The following is an 18,248-nucleotide window of genomic DNA, read 5'->3' on the forward strand; positions in this document are numbered from 1 at the left end:
GAAGGTATATCTACGAGGTGTGGTTGAAGGATGTTGTTTGTAAATAATGCTGGAAGAGGCTACAAGGTAAAGTCTATTTTAGACCTACACAAAATCAATAGTCTTCATTTTAAGGTGGATCCTCTCTCTTGATGGTTTTTTTCACTCTTGAATCTCGATAAACGACGATACTGAATAAACCGGTCAAGGATGAGAGTATGTGGACATAGTATGCTGCCTCTAAAGGCTTAAAAGTTAGAGGATGTCTTTCTTTTATTATACTACTAGTTATTAAAAAATAGTTCCAATGAAGTTTCCTCAAAATAAGAGATGTAGAAATTAAATAATGATTAGAACAATCCACAAGTTCAAAATTTCATGCAAGATTAATCAGCTAGCACTAGATTGTTACTGCTATCACAATTTTGAATCACCACCAGTCCACCACTATTTCCGGTCACTGTTCACCACCAATTTTTTCTCTCTCTTCTCAGTTTGTTCTTCTTTACAGGGAGGGAGTTGTGGCAAAGTGATGTCTCATTGTTGTCTAAAGAAGAGTGTTGGGGAAACACATAATGTGAAGAGCCGCTTTCCATTGGGCAACGTGCCTATTCAACGGGAGAGACTCTTAACTTTTTGAACACACCTATCAATGTTTATTCCCCCATTTTTGTTGTTTTTATTGATTTATATTAACGGTTTTCTGGTACTATTCTGACGTGGACATATTCTTGTCTTTTCTCTCTCTAAAACTCTCACTTTAGTTAGTTCCTCCTGCATGAGAAGAATTAGCCACTCATCACTTACTACTAGAGAATCACTAAAGAAGCTTAATTTCCACCTGCTAATGGAATGGAAGAACTCCCCCCCAAAACCCTAGAAATATAATATTACTATATCTTAAACACAACCTAAAGTAGACATTGAATTGTTCTTATATATAAAAGCCCCTCCTTTATTTCTCTACCATATTTCCATCTCTACTTCTTCTTCTTCTCTTTCGTTCTCTCTCTCTCTCTCGCTCTCAAACTCCCTTGTTGATGAATAATTGTTAGCAAAGATCGATCATCGAAACTAAAACCATGGTTTTCTCTTCTGTTCCTGTTTATTTAGATCCAAACAACTGGCAACAAGTAATTAATACTAGTTAACATTTCATTTTGTTTCTTTATATCTTTTCTTTTTGATATATTTGAATGTTAATTCTAACTTTTTTTCTAAAATTTGTGCAGCAACCAACTAATCCACCAGGAAATGTGAACAATAATCATCAAAATCATTCTCAACTTCCACTGCCATCACAGACTACTCAAGTGAATGAGAGTGCAGCAAGCCCAAATGCTAGTTCAGGACTCAGGCCCAGTTCGATGGCCGACCGAGCCCGACAAGCAAAGCTACCACAGCCAGAACAAGTACTAATGAGATGCCCAAGATGTGATTCTACCAATACAAAGTTTTGTTACTTCAATAATTACAGTCTCTCTCAACCTCGTCATTTTTGCAAGACGTGTAGACGATACTGGACTAGAGGAGGAGCATTACGAAATGTTCCCGTCGGTGGAGGTTGTAGGAGGACCAATAAGAGAATTAGTAGCATTTCAAAATCATCTGGAACTAGTGAGCAAATCATCAGACAAACAATAAGTCATAATAGTTCAACTAGTAATAATAGTACTAGTTTCACTACTACTAGTGACCAGACTTTAGGGCATATGACACCTCAATCTCAACCTCAATACCCTCATCAGTTACCATTTACATCATCTAATTTACATCATTTCACTAATCCAATGGAAATGAATTTTAGTGGGGAGATGTTGCCATCGTCGTTTTCACAAGTTGGTGTCGGTCTTATTGAACATGACATGGATGATTTTATGGGAAGTACTTATCGTGGTGTTGGTGGTGGTGGTGGTGGTGGTGGTAACATTTTATCAAGTGGAGGTGGAGAGCAATGGAAACTACCACAAATGCATCATTTTCCTTTCTTGGCTGGTTTATTGGAACCCCCACTAGGACTGTATCCATTTCAAGGTGATTATCAAGGAGGTCTTCTTGAGAATATGAGCCATCAGGTTCGAACTAGGCCATCGGCAAGTTCGGTGATAGTTAGTCAGTTGGGTTCTGTCAAAATGGAAGAAAATCAAGCTGCAAGTTTGAACTTATCAAGACAACTTGTAGGTATGAGTAATAATCATAGTTATAGTCAAGGACAAGGGAATGATCAATATTGGAGTGGCAATGCATGGAAAGATGTTTCTGGTTTGACATCTTCTTCCACTACCCATCTCTAATAACTTTTTCATCGAAATGGAGGAACTTCGATTAACCGTCTTTATGAACGAAGAACTAACTATAGCTCTACTAAAACTAATGGTGGCTAACTAGGCTTCTGGTTTGATACATTGGCATTGTTTTTTTCCTTTTTTCTTTCTTTTTTCATATTTTGATTTTTTTTTCCTCTTGTATTTTGGTGTTTGGTGGACATGTTTACTGAATGGGGTATGGTTTCAAGTAGTTGTAAGAATTAATCTAGCTGATACTCTGATAGGGCTACTAGCACAATAATGAGTGTTATTAATATTTTGTAATCAGATATGACTTTCTTGGTTTTAAGATCTATCATTAGTTGTGTACGTAGTTCTGCAAATACTAGAGTATGTTGCTCTGGAAAACCCAGACACAGGTTTACTTCGTTTGTGATCCCCTCATTCATTCTCCACTCGGGTGATGGTCGCCGGAAAATAGTCATAGGCAGCGACTTTATAAAAAAAAATTCTTCAAGTCTTTCTCTCTTCACCTCCATCCACCACCACCTCCCGCCACCATCAATTCTCTCTTCCCCTCTCTCTATTTGTTCTGACAAAGGGGAGGGTCCTCTTCGCTGAAACCCCTATCTGATTTGGGGATCCCTAAACCAATACCCGATCTGGTTTGGGGGAAATACCCCAAACTTGAGTAGGGTTCTGACGAAGGCTGAAACAGAGAGAGGGAGTACGAGAGAGAAAGGGAGTACGAAAGAGAGAGGGAGTACGAGAGATAAGTGGTGGTGGGAGGAGAGGAGGAAAAAGAAAGGGAGGAGAGAAATGATGGTGGTCGGAGGTGGTAGCTGGAGATGGGCGGTCGAAGATAAGGAAGAAGAAATTGTGTTGCCCCTATTTGACAAGATCCATTATTTTCCTTTAAAAAAATTTATCCCTGGAAAGTTACGAAGTTCACAATTTCCCTCTAAAACTTTGTACGCCCAAATCTCAAACGAAAGTTTCTACCGAAGGGAGCCTCCCATTTGTCGAGAGAGAGAGAGAGAGAGAGAGAGAGAGAGAGAGAGAGAGAGAGAGAGAGAGAGAGAGAGAGAGAGAGAGAGAGAGAGAGAGAGAGAGAGAGAGAGAGAGAGAGAGAGAGAGAGAGAGAGAGAGAGAGAGAGAGAGAGAGAGAGAGACGAGGGTAATGGGAGAGCGGGGGGAGGAAAATTAAGAGATAAAAGTCATCGGTAGGGGGTCGACCACCTTCCAACGACACTGGTTGAAGATGACGATGGGAGAAAACTAAAGGATTAGGAAAGAGAAAAATAATTAGACAAGAGAGTTGCAAAAAAAATCACAAAGTATCACTAGAAATTCAAAAAAAGAATTGGGGTCAAAAGAGAAGTCGGGATGGCCATAACAAAATACCAGACACAATCGAGGTTAAAATGACTAATCAATCACAAGTTGGGGACCAAAATGACATTAACCCGTATCTAAATTTGGCCTAATTCTGCAACAAGTAAATCAGAAGAACTTCATTTAAAAGAAGAGAAAAAAAATCTGAGTTTTGGATTTGCTTTTGAAGAAACCAAGACCCTGAACTTTATGGAAATCAACAACTAGTACAGTCCCCTCTCTCTCCAATCTCTGGGTTAGGATGTGATTACCAAGAAATGGAATGGTTAGGAATGATCCCCAAAAGTTATGGAGGTATGAAACTGGCAATAACATTATCAATAAAGAAAGAAAAATATCTAGTGACTGATGGATGTATAGACAGACATAGAAGACCACCAACAATATCAGGAATGTTCTGAACTCCCATCTTCTTTTCTTTTGTTTACTCTTTCTTTAAGTAGCTTCTGTTTCTGCAGCTCAGCAACTGTGATGATCTACTCGGCACATATTCCGGGCACGATGTGTCTGGTCAAGATGTAGAGAGAGAAAACTACCCAGAAACATATTTCGGGCAGGACATGTGTCTGGTCAAGATTTAAAGAGAGAAAATTGTCGGGAAACATACATCGGTTGAGATTAACTCGGGATAAAGAGTCATTTTTCAAAACCATTAGAATCACAAAGCATAACCAGTTATTGCTATTGACTATAGGTGTTAAAGTATTATCTAAATCCAACCAAACTGTGGGTTTCGAATTGGTTACCAGATGACACCAAAACAGTAGAAATCGGACCAATGAACACGCCTAGCTGTTGAAAGTGTCTTGAATATGGGTTGATATCGAACTCGCTTTACGACCCGCCAACGGTCTTGATACGGAATTTTGGACCCGTTAGCGGAGCTGATTATTGAGACATGGCTGGTATGCGAAGCAAGGCTCTGAGAAAGAGCAAGACTCTGAGACAGAGCAAGACTCTGAGACAGAGCAAGACTCTGAAACAGAGCTGGAATGCGGAGCTAGGCTTATGTTGGTTATTAAGTGTTAGCGTATCCATGTGTATTTTGGATTTAGAAAGAGAGACGGTGAGGCGGTGAGATTAGGGTTCTATTGGTTATATAGACTAAAACCCTAAGAGCTGTGTCTAATTCTCACGAATCTCTTGTGTAACTTGTTTGCTTATCACAGTGAAAATCATCGCGTCGTTATCGCTGTAGAGTAGGTCTCACCAACCGAACCGCGTAAATCTCTTGTATTCTTTTTATTTCCGATTGTTTTTTTTTTTGAATTACTCGATTTCAGTCATAGCAAACCGCTTTTGTCATAACACTAGCTACTACCACACTCCCTTCCATATTGACTCAGAAAACTTTCGACTTAAATATAACACACTCATCACACAAAAATATAGTAATCCAAACCTATTTCGACGGAATTTGTAGATTTCTCAGTTACATGCATCAGATTCTCGAGAATTTCTCATTAATTAATTCGTTAAAATGTCAAGCTCCCTTGTTGTTTAAGGGATACAAAACAGAAAAAAAAATAACACAAAGAAATAGATGATGTTACAGTAATAAAATAAAGTACATTGATACATTACACATTGATGTCAATTACCTGTTAGCAGCTGCTTTCTCAATTTGGATGTTTTTTAAAATCTTCATCCATTAACCGAATCCGTCTGCAGTTCCCTGCCACAGACTAGTGAATTACCAAGAACCCTATCCATGGCAGGTAATAAATAATAATCTTCAACCTTCCTGTTCTAATCAAGTCAACCCCATTTTAATTGGATTTAAATGCACCAGGTATCGAATTGGAGAAAACTAAAACATATCTATCTATCATTAATATGGTTCTGATGAATGATTGATCTGAACCTGAACTTGGTTATTGGTTTGTTCACGAGTTAGCTTTCGAAGCTCGATAAACCTGTTAATGCTCTCTAGCAACTGTCGGGCCTTACGTTTGCCTCTTTCTGTCCCATTATCTGCCAGGTCCAGAAGTGAGCCCATTACGCCAAGGTCTTGAGCTTCTTTCAGATATTGGTCGTCTCCGGAACACAGATGAACAAGAACTGAAGCTGCATTTTCTTTATTTCTAGGAGACCCACTTCCAATCATATCTACTAACACAGGCAATGCCTCTGCAGCTATGATAGCTGCTTTCCCTTCAGTATTGCTTGCTAGCATAGAGAGTATCGCTAATGACTCGTCAACCATTAATTCTCTAGGTTCTTTCACAAGCCTCGTTAATGGAAGAACTACTCCAGCCCTTACTGCCCTTACCCTGTTTCCTTGGTATTTACACAGGTTGAAGAGAGCTGTTGCTGCATCCTTTTTCCCACGCTGACTACCTTCATCGAGTAAAGTAACAAGTGCTCGTATTGCTCCAGATGAACCAATTGTCACCTTATTCGCATCAACAACTGATAGACTGAAAAGTGTAGCTGCTGCGTTCTCTCGTGCTTCCATGCTTCCCTTCTTGAGCACATGAACTATTCCAGGTATGGCACCTGAAGTAATTATGCTGCTTTTGTTTTCATCACAGATTGACAGGTTTAGGAGTGCAGTAACAGCATGCTCCTGAGTTCGGTGATCAGGCGTTGTGAGGAGGCCAATGAGGAGCGGGATGGCGCCAGCTTCGGCGATGCAGATACGGTTATCTGTGTTGCGTTTGGCAAGAAGACGGAGTTCACCTGCGGCATCTCGCTGGTCTTCAAGATTACCAGATGCAAGCTTGCGAATGAGAATACCAATTTTTGCACATTCAGCGGGAGAACAGAAAGAGTTATTTTTGTTGGATCGGGAATTTGCTGGTCTTTTGGGTGGTTCGATACCATTAGCTTCACACCACTGGGCTATGAGACTACGCAAGACATAGTTGGGTGTGAGAGCCATGTTAGAAAGGGTTTGTTGTGTCTTTGGGCATACTCCATGCCCTGCTTGGAACCATTTCTCAATGCATTCACGTTCATAGGTCTGCAGCAGTATACCAAATAAAAAAAATTAGGATCCTACCACAAGGACATAAATAAACTACGTCCATAAATGTGGAAGAATACAAAAGTACGATGGTTCTCGAGGTAAGATCTATGCTAACCACATTGAGAAACTTTTGTGAACTAAAAGGACATAATAGAGCAAATGGTAGATAAATATATTTATCAAAATGGTGTCCGTATAGCACATGAACATGTATTGACATACAGGCTTTTCTTTTGTCTGAAAGTGATTAGTCAAGATTTATTTATAATGAAGAAAATTAGTGCACATTCAATAAAATAAGAGTCAAAATAGTTTCTATACCTGCCCCGTGGATACAATGACTGGGTCTCTCATCAACTCCAGAGATATTGGGCAGCGAAAGTCGTCTGGCACTACTGGGGATGTGGGACTCTTGTCAGTTGTCGCTAGCCAGTTAAAACTTGAACAGAGACTCTTATCACTCGCCGGGGAACTAATCTCAGGATTTGCAGTCTGCACGAAATCCTTGATTTCCTTCAGTAGCATTGATATCTTTTCTATGCTCCCCCTAGGATCACCACCTTTAGCAACTACCATCTCATGCAAAGCTACTGACTCACGTTTGAGATCATTTATATCCATCAACTGTAATTTTTCAGCCAATCTTCTCATGACGGATGGATCTGTAGCTGCATCACTGCTCTTATTATAAATGGACGAAAGATCCTCGTATAACTCAACATCGGGTGCATCAAGATGCCCTTTGGCTCTTCTGAATTGAGAAATCACAAGCTCAACCTGCAAAAAAAAAAAAGATTATTTCAGGGTCCACGAAGCTCTAGTTAATGAATGTAAATGAGAGGAAGCTCCACTCTTACTAAATTGTATATTGATTGTTTTTAGGATCGATCTGTACCTGTTCCCGAACTTCGTCCGATATGCCAAGTTCGTCCAAGGAAATCTGGCCCATGCTTTGCTCCAAATGTGATGCTACTTCCTGGAATTTGTGCATTACTTGCTCCCTCTCCAGCACCTGAAGGCCCAAGGTTATTTACGAGATAGGCTATCTCAGAAAACAATAGAAGTCCGGAATATAGAGATTCAGAAATAGATCACAAAGAAAGCAACCCTTTTCAGCGTTCAACTCAGATTTTTCTTACAAATTATTTGCATACCCAAAAGTTCATGTTTGAAACTCTAGTATCCATTTTAAAGAGAGATGAAAGGTCAAAGAATTCGAGCTCGTACTGATTTAGCTACTGAAATACTGCAGTACTCTCAAGAGCTCAAACAAACTAATGCAATTTTGACTCGACTCAACAATGTACATTAGCTATTACACAAACCCACAACTTGTAAATGAGAAAGACATCCATTAAGCTAGTCATACTAAATGAGAAAGACATCCAGTAAGCAAGAGAGAATCTGTGTTTTATTTGGTACGATGTAGATCCACCGTCCAAAGTCATACTTTTGCAAGAAAATTGACATATCAAGACATCGAATTGGGTTAAGTTCAAAATGCAGCATTGTTAAAGCAAAGGACCATCAATCAATTACACAACCTAGTAGAAGATCCAAGTAAATGTTGCCTGATTCTGTTCAAATTGGCTATCAGGAGCTAGAAAGAGGGAGAAAGTCCTAAGCTTTTCCACTAGTAAGCTCAATTTTTATATCATACCAGAAATCAAAGCGAATTTCGATTTACCCTAATCAATGAATGACTATACTCTTTACAGTATCTTAAATCAAACCAACATTTCCAAGACAAATCAAATCAACCTCACAAAACCCTAACTCTAATGTCCAAAGGGAAAGGCAAAAAGCACAAAAAATGACATAATAAAGAGATCGTAAAAGTAAACTACATAAAAAAAAATACCAAAAGAGGAAAGAAATAAAACGCACCAGATAAATCTTGCTCCCTTGATTACCAAATAAGAGAAGATCTTTAGCAGATTGAAGAGCTAATTTCAATGAAATTAGGGCTTTAACATTAACTAAAGAAATGGGTTCTTTACTATCTTTGATCTCTTCAAACATAGGCATTAAAAGCTTCAATCTCCTTGATAAACTTGAATATTGTTTCTTAACTACACAAACATAGTTAGAGATCTTTGAAATTTCAGTAACGATATCAATTAGTTTCTGAACAAGTACTACTCCATTATCTTCTTCCATCTTTAGTGTGGGTAAGAATCTATCTCTCTATCTATCTACTGGGAAGTGAAATGTCTGATTAATTTCGTTAGCTAGGGTTTACTATAAAAAGTGAAGAAAGTTAAATGTCATCTTCTCCATGAGAGCTACTAGAGAGAGAGAGAGAGGAACTGGTTACCAAATTATAGAGAGAGAGAAAGAGAAGTTGGCTCTCCAGGATAGAGAGAGAGAGAGAGATAATTAACTAACCAGAGTTAAGCTGAGTTTGGTGGAGTGAAGCCAAGTGGGCTTCATCTTGTCAAGATCTAGACAGCGGCATAACAAATTTACAGGGTATTTTCGGGTTTTAAGGCAAGGGGAAATTGTTTTTTTCGACATACTTTATGTGATTTTTTCCCAACATTTAATATTTCTTTTTTCTTTTTTTGTTGAAGAAACATTTAATATTTGCTATTATTATTGTTGCTCACAGAGTCACAGTATGATTACTATCTCCACAAGTACTTTTTTTATCCTTCATCAAAAAAAGTACTTTTTTTGATTATCAGGATCTCTATCCGTTCAAATTAGGTTTTTTTCCTCATATATATATATACACACGTATGAATTATTCGTCAGTAAGTCTGAATAGACCTCGTTAGTCTTTCGGTCTTGACTCATTTGTCATACTCATGACTCAACTCGATTTTTAGTAATCCCTCGTAAGTAAGATCTTGTGTCTAAAAGCTTAGGCGTGACTCTCCAAAATGATTTAAATTCAAACATGTTACACCCAAAAAATTACATTTCAAACAATAGAAAATGGAGAAACAATAGCCAATGGTCTCCGTGTATAATATATTAAAGAATGATAATTCTAATGGTGGCCAATACGTGGACAACCATTTTTCTTATATGGACAACTATTTTATTTTGACAACCAGAAAAATTAAAAATTTATATATGGACACCAGTTTTTAAGGGGACAAATCTCTATTATTTTTACTCAAGTCCTCTTACAATTAGATGTATTATGTTAACTCCTCCCTCTTTTTTCCATAAACCCTAACTTATTTTGATCTTCTGGTTCTACTACTTCATCTTCATTACCAACACCCAAATTTCTAGAGAGAGAAAATTTTTGCAGAAACATAATTGATTATGATATCAAACAAAGGGAAATGAATTGTTGAAGAATCGTCTCAAAGGAAAATTTAAGAACTCTAAAACCCTAAAACTTTTAAAACTTAGAAATCAAATACTTCAAAACCCTAGAAATCATTTCTTTTTAACAAACAAGTAAATCTGCTAGTGATTCGCGGGAGATCGACGAAACACGAGCAGATCTGCTCGTTTTAGCGCATGACTGCTACTGTTCGTGGATTTCAAACTCCTGAAATCAGTAATTGCTACTGTTCAGGAGTTTCTTACTCTACCCATCATGAACTTTGGATTCATTAACAACTTACCAGGAACTGGGTTTTTCTCTAAATTGGATTTGGTGTCTAGAACTAAATCCATTACTACAATTGCACAATTTTCTAAACAAATTTTGGTGATATCAACATTTGGGGATGATCTCTTTTTTCATTTGTTCCTTGGGTTTTAAGTTCCACAAACAACTATCAATTTCCAACTACTGTGAACAAAAGATTGAACCAGAATAGAACTACCCATGAAATTACTATGCATAACAGCTACTGTGAACAAGCTTAGTTTGGCTTGGAAATCAAAGTTTTGTTCAGTTTGTGTTATTGAGTTTAATTTTGTAGTTGATCAAACTACACTTTGGATGACAAGTTTAAAGAAGAAGAACAAGAACAAGAAGAAGAACAAAAAGAAGATGATGATGAAGAAAACAGTTTAGGCTTCCAATTTTTACTACTATTAGTTTTGTTAATGGTCCATAAGTTAGTTTCGATTAATATTTAAGACTTTATTGAGTTGTCCCCATATTAAATCAAGGTCAACTAAGTCAAACATAGTTGACCCACACCGGACCCAAAAATAGTTGTCCATATAAGAAAAATGATTGTCCACGTATTGGCCACCATTCTAATGTGCGGAAGGAAAAATGGTTGATGAGACGAGTGTAATTTAGATGTTTGCCTAAAATACTTCTAATTGTGCGAAACAAAATGAGTTTCGGCAAGGTAATGATTTTCTTCGCTGAAACAATGAGTTTCGGCAAGATAATTAAAGTTAGAGGGAGAGGGAGCGATTTAGCATATAGAGTGAGCGATAGATGAGAAAAAATGGTGGGGTAGTCAGAGGCGAGAACAGGTTAAAAAAATTTATGTTCAATTGTCGCGTGTTTAATAAAACTAACAAACTTCTCTTAAGAAAATTATACTACGAAAATTTTAACGTTTTTCCCAAGTGACGGTCCTTTCTCGTTTTTTGTTTTCTTTTATGTTACAAGAAGTCGTAATAAGTAGCAAGAGTTATCTTTTTTTTGATGAGATCAAGAGTTATCTTAACAAAAAAAAAAATAAGAAAGTAGTACCAAGCTAAGGAAGGTCTCTTTTAACAAAAAAAAAAAAAAAAAAAGCCAAGGAATTCATCCAAAAAAAAGCTAAGGAAGGTGAAGAAGACAAAATACAAATAGAGACGTAAAAAGGGTGATATGATCATGTGGGTGGGACCAGGGAGGGAGTTTTCTTAGTGGGGACTGTGAGGCTCATGACTCCCACCACCACCAGCTATAAGCCAAAGGGGAGGAGGGAGCGAGCACATGGTTTTCAATTTTCCTCTATTACATCGTACTACTACAGCACCAAATCCCAAACTGAAAACACCCACCCTGGTGGTCCTAACCAAGCCACTTAACTAACTAACCCAAAGATTGGGTTAGTTAGAGCAGTTCAACAAAGAGCCCGCCTACCCCAGCCCAACATAGATTATCTGGCAAGCCCACCTACATAGTACAGCCCATCAAACTTGACACTACACATGAATATGATGCAATCCTCCAAGTTAGAATATTTTATGGTAAAATAAGTATTCAGAAAATCATACTAGTTTTTTCTTTTTTTGTTGAAACACAAAATCATAGTTCATCGAGGACAATGTCATCTCTAAATCGAAAACATTTTCAACTTTCTTTAGTATATTGGTTTCTCTAATAGATATTTTAACGATTAAGTTCGGTATACCAATGAAAAAGAACACCATAAAGAATATCTATAAGAGAACAACTTACTTTTGATGATGGAATATCACAAACCCAAAATGATTGGTGAATCCAAATTGCTCAACTTTGCATCTAGTTGCTACTCAAATCATTAGTACAATATTTGTAACTTCGATGAAAAATGGCAGGTAATTAACTTCTCGATTAGGGTGAGGTATGTCGAAGTCAGGATGGTAACATTACTTGCTATGAACCAAAACAAATACACTGCCTCATAAGAACTATAGTGCTACAACATTGACCATCGACTTGGTTGTCTCGATCGTATCTCAAGACCAACAATTCATGAAGACCTATGTCTCTGTATCTCGAAATTTGGAGCGAACAATGAACCCAAGGATTAAACATACGGGAGCTAATCTAACTTTAGACGTTTCAGGCAATACGACTCTTCTAAACGTCTTGAAATACATTACAACACAATATCATCAAAAAAAAAAACATTACAAAACAAGATTATCAAAAAGTGATTTGGAACGAACTCCTGAATCATTTTCTTCAAAAGCAAATATTTCATAGTACAGAGTTAAACTAAATTCAAAAGGATAACTCTCACAATATGTCAGTAAAGTAAACTACTCTGAGTACATGATATTAGGGTTTATATTTGGCTGAAACATACAAATTTAACAAAATAGTTTCAGCAAACAACAATTTTCTTCAATTCCAAAATTATCAAATCAATTCATCAATTTCAAAATTATCAAATCAATTCATCAATTTCAAAACAGCAGATAGTATCCTCCGATCCTTCTGTACTGCACAATTTTCTTCGATTCACTCCTTTAACAACTTCGATGCAGTTCTCTCGAATTGCCGAAAAGGAGAAGAATCTCCATCTCCTTCTTCTTCTTGATCTTGTTCATCATGATCATCTACTATGTTTATTTCGACATCATCTCTTAAACGAACAATTCCATCACTCAATTTCCTCTTCTTAAAAGTTCTTGATACTTCCGTAAAAGATTTCAGATCTTCATCGCCAGGCCAATCAAAATTCTCTTTTCCTCTGATCATTATCACATCTTCTTTATGCTCTTTCATATTCAAACGAATTCGTGAAAGAATAACCGGATCCAAATAATCTTCAAGTTTTTTACACCTCGTAACTAAATCTGATCTATTTCTTGGATTTCTTCCTTCTTCTTCGCTTCTCCTGATCTTCTCATTCAACTTCCAAGAATCACTACGATCGGGCTCAAATTCTAATGGATTCCTGAAATTAAACATATAAACTATGAATTGAGTTCATAAACGTAACCTAATCAATGAATTAGATAGATCTAGAGAGAGAAAGAGATGAGAGTTTGAATTACAATTGGTGGTTAGAGAGAATTGAAGGTGGAATGAGGCGTTTCTGAATGTCTTCAATGGTGGCGAGGGGGCTTCTTAGGGTTTCGCCTCTACTACAATTGTTGTTGTTGTTTTGCTCCATTTCTTTCTCTTGATCGGCAACCAACTCCCTGTTCTTTTTATGCTGCTTGGTTTGAATCGTGTTAAAATACCAGAATTTGGCGGGAATTTGCGTTTGAGACGATGAGATCTGCTTCTTGTTAAGGTTATTTTACAACAACGACCTTGATGCCTGTTACCCTTGTTACCCTTGATGGTGTTACCCTTGTTGAGTTGGAGGAACTATGGCCATTTCGGTCTAAATGGGGTGTTTAGATAAATTTATGAGTGTAAAAGATTTGGATCTCCTACAGATTTATGAAAATAAAAAAAAAAAATTGTTTGAGTTAAAGTTTTTGTCGAAAATATATTTTGTTGGAAATAAAAATGATACTCTATATGATTACATTCGTGTTGAGTGTCATTAAACTAAATATTTGTGGTTCATTAAATTTTGTACTCTCAAAATTGATCCGAAAGCAAATGTGACACAGGTGCTTAAGTTGTTGGACAATCCACCCAGACAATAAAAGTACTAGCAGTTGTAGTTTACGACTTTTTTTATATGTTTTTTTGGGTACCAAAAAGAACAAACAATTTGAGTATAGTAAATGTATCCAAGTACTTCAAATCTAGGTTTATTACCTCTACATAACTCATAGACATCTAAATCTACCAAGACGAGGTCGGGTTTAGATATTCAATTCTCGATCTTGATCATTTATTTACGATATCTTCTATTCGATCTCGTAGATACGTTTTCCTAAACCTTTTTATTTTATATAAAGATAAATATTTGTTTCTCTTAGATATCATATATATTAAAACAAGCAAATCGATTATATGGGAGATGAGTCCGACCATCTACTTTTTATTGGGATTTTGCTTTCGATCAGATCCAGCGGAATAAAATATCTTAACAAATTATTTTTTTGAGTAATTATGCCTAGAATATATGGGTAAATAGTATTTTCTTCCTAATATTTCAAGTGAGAGAGAAAAAGAGGAAGTAGTTTGAACCATTTAAACCAAAGTTTACGTTTTTCTGAGTGTAAATCAGAATCAAAATTAAGTGTGATCATTAATTTTTATTAATTATATTTTCTTGAAATATCAATGATTCATATTTACAGATACAAATTGCATCGTCAATCGATTGAGTAAGACATAGCCAAAATCTAAATTTATCGTATTTCTAAAAATCTTATCTATTATTCCCTTTCAGGGAAGTTTTATAGAGTGTCTTTTTTTGTTAAAGGCAATGTGTTTTTCACTTAAGACTTGGTCAAAACAAGTTGATCAGGTACGGTTAGAGGCAATGCCCATCTTCATTCTTGTTCGGCAAAAGGTCGCCGACTGACGACTTTCCACCCATAAATTTCTTCTTTTCTTTCTTTATCTTTTGCTTCGTCTTCCCCTCTTCTCTTTCTTTACACTATTGGCGGCGAAGAAGAAGACAGAAAAAATAAGAAGAAATAAAAAAGGAACTTGTATATTACCCATTAAGCGCATCGCTATCTCGATCGAAGAACATTTTCTTCAGTAATATCCTTAAAACTTGTATATTACTCATTAAATTGAATCATATCGTAAAGTTGAACGTTTCGCAGGTCCAAAATCTCATGGACTTTAGACCAATAGCTCTTCATGACGTGCTATATAGAGCCATAGCGAAAATCATTCCTAAGAGACTTAGCCTACCCCTTGAGAATTTGGTTTCACAAGTCCAAAATGCATTTGGGTCGGGGAGACTAATCACAAATAACATAGTAGTACATTTTGATGAAATCAAAGATAAAGGACATGAGAACTTGAGAAATTAATTCCTCCAATCTCTCTCTCACTTTCTCTCTCTCGCTCGACGAAGAAATGAATTAAATTCACACGTGGATCAAAATTTCAGGGTGCCAATAGATGGGTTTGATATTTGGGCTTAATCGACGGATTAAACACTCGAAAAGGGTTTCCGAGATGAAACCCAAACCCACCCACTTTCTATAGGCAGGTCGGTCGTGCACTACCCGTATCGAGTTTTCGGGCTTCCGAGCATAATTCCCACCTGTCCACGTAGCTTTCAACCCACATACTACCCAGTCCCCACTCCCCACTAGGGGTTTATTTGGGATTTACATATACCACGTATCCAACATCCAAGGTTCTTGATTCGAGGACGGACGATTTTGTTTCAGCTGAGCAGGACGTCAGCAGCCATAGGTGCTGTTTGTTTTTTTGTTTTTTCAGATCTGAAATCTGAATTGAGACTCAATTCAGATATCAGATGTTTGTGTTTTTCTTTTCTGTTAAATCTGAAAACATAACTGAATTTCGTAGAAGTCTGAATGGGCTGAAAAAAACCCACTTATTTCAGACTTCAAAACAAGTCTGAAAAAGGGTCTTAATACCTGAAATGTGTAAAATGACGCAAATAACCCTGTGATTTAGAAAAATCATGTGTCTGTCTCACCCCCGCAATACACCACCACCAGAACGGCAAAGCCACCACCGGCACCGCCACAAAGCCACCACAGACCACCACCATTACCACCCACAATCACCACCACTATTAATACAAATCACCACCACAGACCACCACCATTACAAACCACAATCACCACCACAAACCAACCACAGCCACCACAGACCACCACTATTACTACAAATCACCACCACCATTACGATCCACAATCACCACCACAGACCACCACTATTACTACAAAATCACCGCCATTACCACCCACAATCACCCCCACAGACCACCACAAAACCACCACCATTAACTAGACGACCACCACAACAACCCAAATCACAACCACCACAGACCACCACAAAACCAAACCTCCACCACTCCCTAAACCACAACACCAGCACCACATACAAACCACGATGATAACCATAGCACACACAACCGCCATGACTGGAAGATCTATGATCCAGCGAGGTCATCTTGCTCTAAAACCCTCGTCGGCTATGACGAGGGTGATCTTGCTCGAAACCCCCGGATCTGGCTGTAAATTTCGATTTAGAGAGAGAGAGAGAGATCATCCCCCTACCAGTAGCAAGATGGAGAAGATAGAGTCATCTTTCTAGGGCTTGGCTCTCAACTTCGGTTGTAGAGAGGGAGATAAGTTCCATTGAAGCAGTAAGATGGTGAAGAGAGATTGCAAGAGAGAGAGAGACAGACATTTTCTATACTAGGGTTTATTCTTTTCTCAACAAAATTAGGGTTTATTGGGTTAAAAACATGAGTGAGGGTATAAATGTAAAAAGTTAATTTCAGACCTAATATTTCAGATTGAAAAACAAACATGCTAACTTGTTATTCAACTCGGCCAATTCAGATTCAGACAATTCAGATTCAGACATACAAAAAAAAAACAGCACCATAGTCAATTTTGAGTTTTAGAAGAGAAGAAATTGGGTGGTCTGGTTTATGGGCATAAAATCAGTGCGCGTTAGTGTTAGTTCTCCTACCTCCAACTACACCCCTTAACTACTACCCCACACAGAATCCTCTCTTAGAGAGAGAGAGAGAGAGAGAGAGAGAGAGAGAGAAGTTGGTACTAGTCAGTCAGATAACTCCAATCTGGATCTCACCTATAAACAATCTAGAAAGCTCAGCAGTCTGATAAAGTTCATTGAATTGAATAAATTGGGGGATTGGGTTTTCATGGATTTGAGTTTCTATTTTAGGTTATTGTGATCTTGTTCAAAACATCTACTACTCTTTGCAAAATTCAACTACCCATTTCTCTGTTTCTGTAGTTTGTGGTTTCCTTCTTATCGTAGCCTCGAAGATGAAGGTTACTATTGTTTCTCGAAGTGGTAAAGAAATCGTCAAAGGTGGAATTGAGCTCAATGATTCGGTACTCATTTCTCTTTCTCTCTCTCTCGGATCTGATTCACTGTTTCCTTTTAATTTATTGTCTTTGGGAGTTAATTTCTTCTTTCCAGCAAGAAAAGAACCATGGATTTTCTCGCATTGTCTTGTTAGATCTGTGATTCTGTGTTATTGCTATACTCTGATTTTGGGTAGCTCCTCTCATGTCAAAGTTGTGATTTTTTTTCCTTTCCCTCTTGACCTATACAGGCTAAGGTGACTGATCTTCAGGAGGCTATTCATGTCCAAAGTAAGTACTTCAAACTGGAAATTTTCTTGCCCTTTTATAGATAATGATGCTTAATCCCACTCTTACTAATTGACATTGTGATGCAAGAAAGAAATTTCATTTCATGCTTAATTTCCACCTATTAGATAAATCTTGATGGTTACAATTTTTTTTTGGGGGGGATTAGTTGATTGGATTCAATTTCTCTGAAATTAGTATGGAAGTAAGGTGGGCTATGCTAGGTTTTGTATAGACTTAACATAATTACACTTAAGATGTGAAGTGGTTTGATCTGGATGAATATCGTCAGGAATACAAATTTAGAGGTGGGATATCTATGATGAGGACTAGTATGTGTATGCCGTCTGAGAACCTTGACTTTTTGGTGCAAAGAACATGAATTGACGTACACCTAGCTGAAGGTGTTGATCGTGAAAGAGACCGATGAATAGAACGATCAAATGGAACAAGTGAAGGAGTAGAATATGAGTTGCCAGTTAGTTAATGGATTTTATTTTGTAATGTGTTGATTGTGATGATGAAAGATTGAACTGATAGCCAACAACCCTTGGCTCAAGTGGTAAGAGGTAAGTCTTCCAACTTAAAGGTCAAGGGTTCGAGGCACACACTTACCAATTCAAAAAAAAGATTGAACTGATTGGGTATTGGGTGCGTGTTCGTTTTGAAAATTAGGTCATCTTTGTGTACAAGAAAAAACACTAGTTACTCCACCACCTATAAGCATATTATTTCAGTTTGATCTTCCTTGGATATAATTAACTGTTAATGGTTCACACTTCAACCAATATGGTGATCCTTCGGCATTT

The 18,248-nt window shown here is 37.4% G+C and overlaps 4 protein-coding genes across 8 annotated transcripts in view; 2 read left to right on the top strand and 2 right to left on the bottom strand.

Annotated features, from left to right (window-relative positions):
• Positions 1–745: 745 nt before the first annotated feature.
• LOC147564603 (dof zinc finger protein DOF3.6-like) lies at positions 746–2,631 on the top strand. The gene is made up of 2 exons (XM_086665972.1): positions 746–1,112; positions 1,212–2,631. Exons 1-2 carry the CDS (start codon positions 1,062–1,064, stop codon positions 2,271–2,273), a joined length of 1,113 nt encoding a protein of 370 aa, XP_086522098.1. The 5' UTR covers positions 746–1,061; the 3' UTR covers positions 2,274–2,631.
• Positions 2,632–5,087: 2,456 nt separating this feature from the next.
• On the bottom strand, positions 5,088–9,222 carry LOC147564604 (U-box domain-containing protein 13-like). Its single transcript, XM_086648180.1, has 4 exons — positions 8,500–9,222; positions 7,508–7,624; positions 6,934–7,389; positions 5,088–6,606 (listed from the first exon to the last, which is right to left on the bottom strand). Exons 1-4 carry the CDS (start codon positions 8,770–8,772, stop codon positions 5,473–5,475), a joined length of 1,980 nt encoding a protein of 659 aa, XP_086504306.1. The 5' UTR covers positions 8,773–9,222; the 3' UTR covers positions 5,088–5,472.
• Positions 9,223–12,617: 3,395 nt separating this feature from the next.
• On the bottom strand, positions 12,618–13,437 carry LOC147564605 (uncharacterized). The gene is made up of 2 exons (XM_086665979.1): positions 13,240–13,437; positions 12,618–13,139 (listed from the first exon to the last, which is right to left on the bottom strand). Exons 1-2 carry the CDS (start codon positions 13,356–13,358, stop codon positions 12,701–12,703), a joined length of 558 nt encoding a protein of 185 aa, XP_086522105.1. The 5' UTR covers positions 13,359–13,437; the 3' UTR covers positions 12,618–12,700.
• A 3,258-nt stretch (positions 13,438–16,695) lies between these two features.
• The window catches only part of LOC147564606 (very-long-chain enoyl-CoA reductase-like), a 28,934-nt gene continuing 27,381 nt past the window's right edge, over positions 16,696–18,248 (top strand). For 4 of the 5 annotated variants that reach the window (XR_015227702.1, XR_015227701.1, XR_015227703.1 and 1 more), the window contains exons 1-2: positions 16,698–17,178; positions 17,403–17,442. Coding sequence is in view for 2 of the 5 variants with exons in the window: in XM_086648211.1 (XP_086504337.1) it covers positions 17,110–17,178; positions 17,403–17,442 (109 nt within the window). In the remaining 3 variants the exon portion in view is untranslated. Of the gene's footprint in view, positions 17,179–17,402; positions 17,443–18,248 lie in introns of all 5 variants that reach the window. The other variant, XM_086648193.1, reaches the window with a different exon arrangement.

This window comes from Eschscholzia californica, unplaced genomic scaffold (genome assembly GCF_041429995.1).
Source record: "Eschscholzia californica isolate CP2 unplaced genomic scaffold, dmEscCali1.0.p SCAF_1, whole genome shotgun sequence".
In the NCBI taxonomy this organism is placed as follows: domain Eukaryota; kingdom Viridiplantae; phylum Streptophyta; class Magnoliopsida; order Ranunculales; family Papaveraceae; genus Eschscholzia; species Eschscholzia californica.